Genomic DNA, 6,863 nt, shown 5'->3' on the forward strand with positions numbered 1-6,863 from the left:
CTCACTGGCTCCTTCAAAATAAAGGCGTGTGCTCCAAAGAGTCAACAATTGAGAATCATCAGAGCTGAAAAAGCAGCAGCAAAGTTTCAGTGATGAATGAATGAAGATTCTGATGATCCTTTGATTAAAGATGATGGATCAAAGGAAGAAATACAAACATGATTCTGAAGGAATTGTCTTCAAATGTGGATCTGGATCTGCTTGATGTGAGACCTGATAACACCTTCAAGAGGAACCACTGAGTGTATATAAAGAACTGGATCAGACATTTCACTGCAGCCAGAAAACCGGCATTTTCTATGGATGATGTAACACTGGCTCAGTCCAGTTCTCTTCTACAGTCAATGGAGGGAGCAGNCTTGGACTTTCCTACCTCTGACTCATGACTTGACTCGGACTTTGAAATACATAACTTGTGACTTGACTCGGACTTTATGGGATGTGTGCGCTTTGGACCCACAGCGCACTTTGTCATGGTGTGAGCTTTGGACTGACTATGAGGTTTGTTACGATGAACCGTTGTCCGGCCAGCTTCTGTGACTGAGCGAGCTTCGGGACACGGGAGAACCATGTCTCTCGGGAGAGCAGTGTCTACAAGCAGTTTTAATGGGTCAGCCGGTGGAGGCGGCTTTTTGAATGTGGAAAGGCTGCTCTGCGCTCCAGACAGCGTGTGTTTCTGGTATGTTTGACAGCTCTGCGCATGTCAAAATGACTCATTCTGATTAAACATAGGGTGTATGTAAATGTTTGTTCCAATCAGATAATTTTTTTCAGGTCCCAAGAGCACAGTTTTAATCACACACACACACACACACACACCTGTTTGTTTTCATGAAATATAAGTACCTATGACAAAACCAGAACAAATGGGTACGTTTGTTTGATGCCAAACCAAAGGTCCTACAGACCTGGGAATCAAATGATCTTCAGCCAATGCTTATAGAAAACTATTCATCTATTCAGATTTTTTCTACGGCCATATTTTGTTCAAACATGAAATAACTGCTACTTATGGGGACATCGTCTTGTTTATGTGACATATGAGTGCCTTAATCATTCACACAGTTATTTCATGTTTATGTGAATTATGAAACCAATTGTACACACAATAATTTGACATTGATGTGACTTATAAAGATCTGATAACCATAGTGTCAGTATTTGCAACTTTGTTTTTTGCAAAATGTCTGCATAAAACCATATAATCATCACATCCATCACTCATGTATCCGTTGAAATAAATTAGCTCATCGTGTAATCCCAATTAAATAAATCTGAGCTCCTGAAGGACTTTTAGGAAGATATATTTAAATATCAAGTTAAACCCAAGGGTTAATTATGAATTTTGCAGACAGCATGCATGAAGAAAGAAAGCAGAATACTTTTACAACAACAATTGTTTAACTCAAACTACAATATAAAAAAAATACATTAAAATGTCCATCAAAAATAAAATTGCACCTCAGAATTTTTACAGTTCTATTTGTTCAATCTTCTTTTTAATGCCACCACTCTGTTGTAAATATAGAATTTGACAGCAGCCCAGTCTCCGTCCTTTAGAGCTACTGGCTCTGCCTGGAGGCACGCCTCACAGTCCCGTTTACCTGGTACCTTGAAACCAGTGATGAACGGTAACAGGTGTCGTTCAACTGCAGTTACTTCCTCATCTCTCCACTTGCTTCTCTCCTTTCCAGCTGTCATACATGGAAACAAAATAAAAGACCTTTACTAAATAAAAACAGTGAGAAATGATGAATTGAAGTTGGTGAAATCAAAACACTTTACCTTTCTTTTTATTGGAGAACTTTAAAGAAGCTGTACTGGCTTTAGGTGCGGTGTTCTGCTGGGAATCTGGAACATATATTATGATAAACATACACACATCATTTATCACTACAGTTATTTTATATTTTACCAGTTGGTTCAGTTCTGGTTTTTCTGGAAGTGGACTCCAAGCAGTCCAACATGACTGGATCTAAAGTGGGCTCCATGTTGCTCAATGTGTTTGAGTCAGGGGTTAAGCTTGGATCCCCAGAAGTCTCAGTACTTGAACCTTTGCAAAGTAATAATTAGGTAAAGTATCTAATAACACACTGAGAATATCAATACAACTACATAGCGAGCAAGTCACAATACCTTCCTGATGGTGTAGGTCAGCGATCGTTTCCTCATCAGAATCGTCGTCAGTTGTGACAACCTGGTCTGGTAAAAAAAAATAATATATATACATATTGATCCCATTGGCTAAACACACATTAGACTTGAAACTTGGTTGAAATTTCACACAAAAATCTACCATGGCAACATCAGGTTGGTTTTTGGGTGCACTTTCAAGGTGTCTTTCCAGTTTTGGAAATGTTTTTTTTTTTACAATACAGACAATATTGTTTTTTTGTTATACTTGCTTTCTTTTCCTCTTCTTAGCAAGGGTGCAACTTTTATGGAGCAGTCATTGTGAGACATGTTTTCTGTCGAGTCTGCACTGCAACTTATCACTGAAGAACGATGAGAATCAGTGATCTCCTGAGTGTGTGCTGTAGCCATCTCCAAGGAAATGTCTTTTAATAGTTTTTGTTGTGAATTGTCTGTCTCACTTAGTTCCTTACTATGAACACTTGTGTCTGAAGAATAGCCAGTTGAGTCTGGAACATAGTCGATATCTTCATAATCTGTGTTGTCTGAGAAGTCATCATCAGATATCTGAGTAAAGAGGAAAAGTTAGTCAATAATTTTTCTGGAAAAGCCATAATTGCTACAGAATTGTCTTCAGAATAGGTGACCAGTTAAAGCGTAAAATGAGCATTTGATTTTTACACCAAAAGTTTTCATTTTTGACAACTGTGCCGCAAATACCTGGTCACCATAGCTTGTATAGTGTTCATCATGAAATCCACCATCATCAACTTTAGGATGTTCAACATTTTAAAAGAATTATTAATCATAAATATATATTACAAAATTCCAAACCCTTTGAAATTTTTGCTTGGAATAAGAAAATAATGTTACCAACACTACTTCACATATAACTATTGAGACAGATTTGTACAAAGCAACACTTTTTAGTGCATGATGTAACAAAGTGGACAATGTTATGCAGGAGAAAAAAAAATTGTACAACAGCTCATCCTGTTAAATCTTGCTAAACTATGACATCACAGATCAACACACAGCTAATGAATTGGACCATATTAGGACATCAAAGTAAACACAATTAAGTCTCTCACATGTAGACAATACGAGGACACTGTTGACACACAACCAATGATTAAGACAATACAAGGACACTGTTGACACACAACCAATGATTAGGACAATACAAGGACACAGTTGACACACAACCAATGATTAAGACAATACGAGGACATGACGACTGACACATGTTGAATCTGTCTTTCTGTCTGCNATGATTAAGACAATACGAGGACATGACGGCTGACACATGTTGAATCCGTCTTTCTGTCTGCTACATATGTATATTATAGTCTAACAAGTTTGCATGACAGGCAAATGGTCTTCAAGTCAAAAACTTTGTTCAGTTTTATTATTTTTTTTTCTTACTTTTCGTAATATTATGCACTTAAAACAACTGAGATATGTACAATTGTTTAATTTGAAGTAAAAAATGTGGAATTCACGCAAATATAGATTTTTATTGAATTTGAATACTCACAGAATCATTAGGTTTGTTGATTAGACTTAAAGTTCTTTCCGTTTCACTCTCAGACATCTTCATCTTCGCAACTTCATAACGTTCCTCACACTGAGCATGATGTCGCTTAAGATTTTGCCGACGTCTCAATGCTCTTAACTAAAAGGACAAAATAATAGCAATATCACAGCCCATTAAAATTGTTTGTTGTTTTGCTCTTTTATTAAAGGACTCAGAGAAAACATGAATGTCAAAGAAAAAAAGGGGAGAATACAATGGAATTCTTACCTGTTCTGCAGTGGGTATCTGATGAAAAGTCACAAGACCAGAGGTCTGACTGATCTAAAGTGCAAAAAAAAAAACACGCAAGATTTAAGGAAAGGTATTCTTAAAAAACATTTCCGAAAACTTTACTAAAACTTTAACCAATACTAAGTTGGATGAGAGTTTCTTCTTCATTTGAAGTTGAAAAGTGAAAGGAGTGTTCATTAAACTTCGGTGAATTTCAAATTGTAAAAGTTTTATGGTTATTAATGTAATGTGCTGTGATTAGGAATGTCTGATTCATTATACTTAAAAAAATATTTTCACTCTAACTGAGATTTTAAGTGTTTTTAGAGTTTTATTTCTTTTAATGTGTTTTATGTCTTTGTGGAGATTGCAAGCAGCTGGGCGCTTTTAAATTTCGTTCGGAATTAATAAAGCTATTCATTAATTCAATCGAATTAAACTACCTTGGGAAAAGAATCTGAAAAACTAAAGAAGTTTAAATATTATAAATGTATGACTAACTGATTAGAAATTGTTTTACTTAAGCACTGGAAAAACCTGAGATTTGTGCAAGTGTTTAATTAGAAGTAAAAATGTGTATTTAACCTGTTGGAGAGAAGATGTACATGTCTCGGTCATTTGTGCTTCTCCTGACGATGGAGTCAAGTCCTCCACACTTGATGTCTGTAGCAAAACACAAAATAAAATGTCAAATTAATACTATAATGTAGATCTAAGTATAAGCAGCATTGAAATTCATAATACCAGAACGAAGTGAAAAGTGTTATCACAGTAGAGTACATCTTCCTAAACTATGTCATCACAGATCAACACACGGCTATTGAGTTGGACTGTATGAGGACATCAAATTAAACACACGAAAGTCTTTCAAATGTTGACAATACGAGGACACTGTTGACACACACAACCATGGATTAAGACAATACGAGGACACTGTTGACACACAACCAATGATTAAGACAATACGAGGACATGCCGGCTGACACATGTTGAATCTGTCTTTCTGTCTGCTACATACATATATTACAGTCTAACATAATCATAACTTAAATCAAATGTTAAAGTATAAACTGTCTAAAAATAGATTTATGTCCACATTTCAGCANGACTTTCATTTCAAATGCAGAATATCGTATATCTTCCAGTTGTGTGCTGGATTCCAGAAATTCCAGCTCAAACAGTTTGTTACTTTAGATGCGGGGCTCCTTTAAGACCCCCCATTGGGTACAGTCTTGAGTGTATTTTTGTTGTGAAGCAGTGTAGCGATGGCTGGACCTACTAAGGGCAGCCACACACAGCAGCAGGCGGAGCCTCAGGAATTTAGTTGTTTTACTTCCAGATAGGACAAAAACTGAAGAAAATAGCTGGTAGTATTTCATAAATGTGTTTTTTAGTGTTCCAAAGGTAATATATGATCATATATATGGATATAGTTCACTCTGAAAGGCTTAAGAAAATCATGGTATGACCCCTTAAATATCCAGACTACCCTGGTTCCCTTCTGTCTCCATCTAACCTTATCTCAAATGTGGTTAACTGAGTTTTTGTTATAGAGAAATTATTTTGAATTTTTGAAGTGGAGATGCATCTACTCAGTAGGAATTTAGCTAAAATGCTTGTAAAATACAGTTCTTAAAGGCACACATGATCTGTGTAATTAATATTACATTGTTTTTGAAATGACTTGAAATGACTTGAAACATTAATAGTAGGACTTGTGACTCGACTTGAGACTTGTTGGTCATGACTTGTGACTCGACTTGGGACTTGAGTGCTTTTGACTTGGGACTTGACTCGGACTTGAGGACAAAGACTTGGGATTTGACTCGGACTTGCAAAATGATGACTTGGTCCCACCTCTGGTAATAGGAAAATCTTGATCAGATTTGAATGGATGGACACAAAATCAAGAGAACAAAGAAAGTTTCAACCTCCTGCAGAGATTTTACAGAGGATGAAGATTCAAGAAAACAAAGTTGCTGAGTCATGAAAACTTGTCAAAGAGACATAGAAGAATTTTCCTCAGCAAAGCTAAAATCATTCTCTGAAGTCTCTGTTTGATCATTTTGTCAGTAAAAAGTTCTTTTCTAAACCTGAACTGAGTTCTTCCAGAAAGACTCACTGATGGACTGAAAGTGAAGCAGCAGAGACTGGAGCTGCAAACAGATCTGACCTGTTTCTGGTGCAGACAATTCTTGTCAATGTGCTGTACAAACTAAAGTCCTAAAAACAATTCCTCTAAAACAAACATGTGAACCACAGAGGAAGAGCAGCCTTCAGCCACGGTCAGCAAACCAAGCAGAAAGTTTCAACAGGAAGTTATTGATGCTTCAGGTCTAATGACAGAGTTTGATGATGGAGGAATGGTTGTTTTTCTCTGTTTTGGTTTCAGCGGTTCTTCAAATGATCATCTTCTCTATTCAAATGTTAAATACCACACAGTTTGACGTGTTGTGCTGTTACACCAGTGAATGTTTCTGCTTTTACTGAATCAAACTCGTCCTTCCTACCACCAGAAAAGCATATTTTCTGTTTCTTGAAACTCTTGTTGATTTTCCTGTGTGTCAAACAGCTGCAGCTGCAGCACTGTCCCGCTCTGACATGCACAGAGGTTTGGAGTTTAACCCTTCCGCTCTCCTTAGTTTGTTTACATTAAAAGTGGGGTCATCTGGACCCCCCAAGACAGTGCGCTGAACTTTTTTTTTATCTTTGATTTTTGAGTTTCACTAATGTCCATGACAGACATAAAATCCTGTCCACCTTTGTCATGGAAGAAATCACATATCAATATGTGGTTGGAGTCAACTGGACCTCAAAGAGAGCGGAAGGGTTAAAGTGAAACCAAGAGAAAACCAAGATTTGTGTTCTTAAAATGACAATGAAGAGCTCTGGTCACGTCAGAGGGTTGATTCTAGTCTGTTCA

General features: G+C 36.8%; 1 protein-coding gene across 2 annotated transcripts; it reads right to left on the reverse strand.

Moving 5' to 3' along the window:
- Positions 1-1,464: 1,464 nt before the first annotated feature.
- Positions 1,465-5,016, reverse strand: LOC118598354. Of its 2 annotated transcripts, XM_036211003.1 has the most exons (6): positions 4,526-5,016; positions 2,607-2,700; positions 2,137-2,202; positions 1,916-2,053; positions 1,786-1,851; positions 1,465-1,694 (listed from the first exon to the last, which is right to left on the reverse strand). In XM_036211003.1, the coding sequence occupies exons 1-6, from the start codon at positions 4,556-4,558 to the stop codon at positions 1,480-1,482; spliced, it is 612 nt and encodes a 203-aa protein (XP_036066896.1). In that variant the 5' UTR covers positions 4,559-5,016; the 3' UTR covers positions 1,465-1,479. The 2 variants fall into 2 exon arrangements, with proteins under 2 accessions (XP_036066896.1, XP_036066897.1); XM_036211004.1 differs by lacking the exon at positions 2,137-2,202.
- Positions 5,017-6,863: the final 1,847 nt, after the last annotated feature.

The sequence above is a fragment of the Oryzias melastigma genome, unplaced genomic scaffold (assembly GCF_002922805.2).
Source record: "Oryzias melastigma strain HK-1 unplaced genomic scaffold, ASM292280v2 sc00362, whole genome shotgun sequence".
NCBI classification, from domain to species: Eukaryota; Metazoa; Chordata; class Actinopteri; order Beloniformes; family Adrianichthyidae; genus Oryzias; species Oryzias melastigma.

Excerpts from the sequence above, each read along its gene's own strand:
- LOC118598354 (XM_036211003.1), bottom strand. The coding sequence starts at position 4,558 with ATGACCGAGACATGTACATCTTCTCTCCAACAG. Across the intron at positions 2,054-2,136 it reads TGACCTACACCATCAGGAAG|GTTCAAGTACTGAGACTTCT; the intron begins GTATTGTGACTT and ends TACTTTGCAAAG. Across the intron at positions 1,695-1,785 it reads GTTCTCCAATAAAAAGAAAG|CTGGAAAGGAGAGAAGCAAG; the intron begins GTAAAGTGTTTT and ends CATGTATGACAG.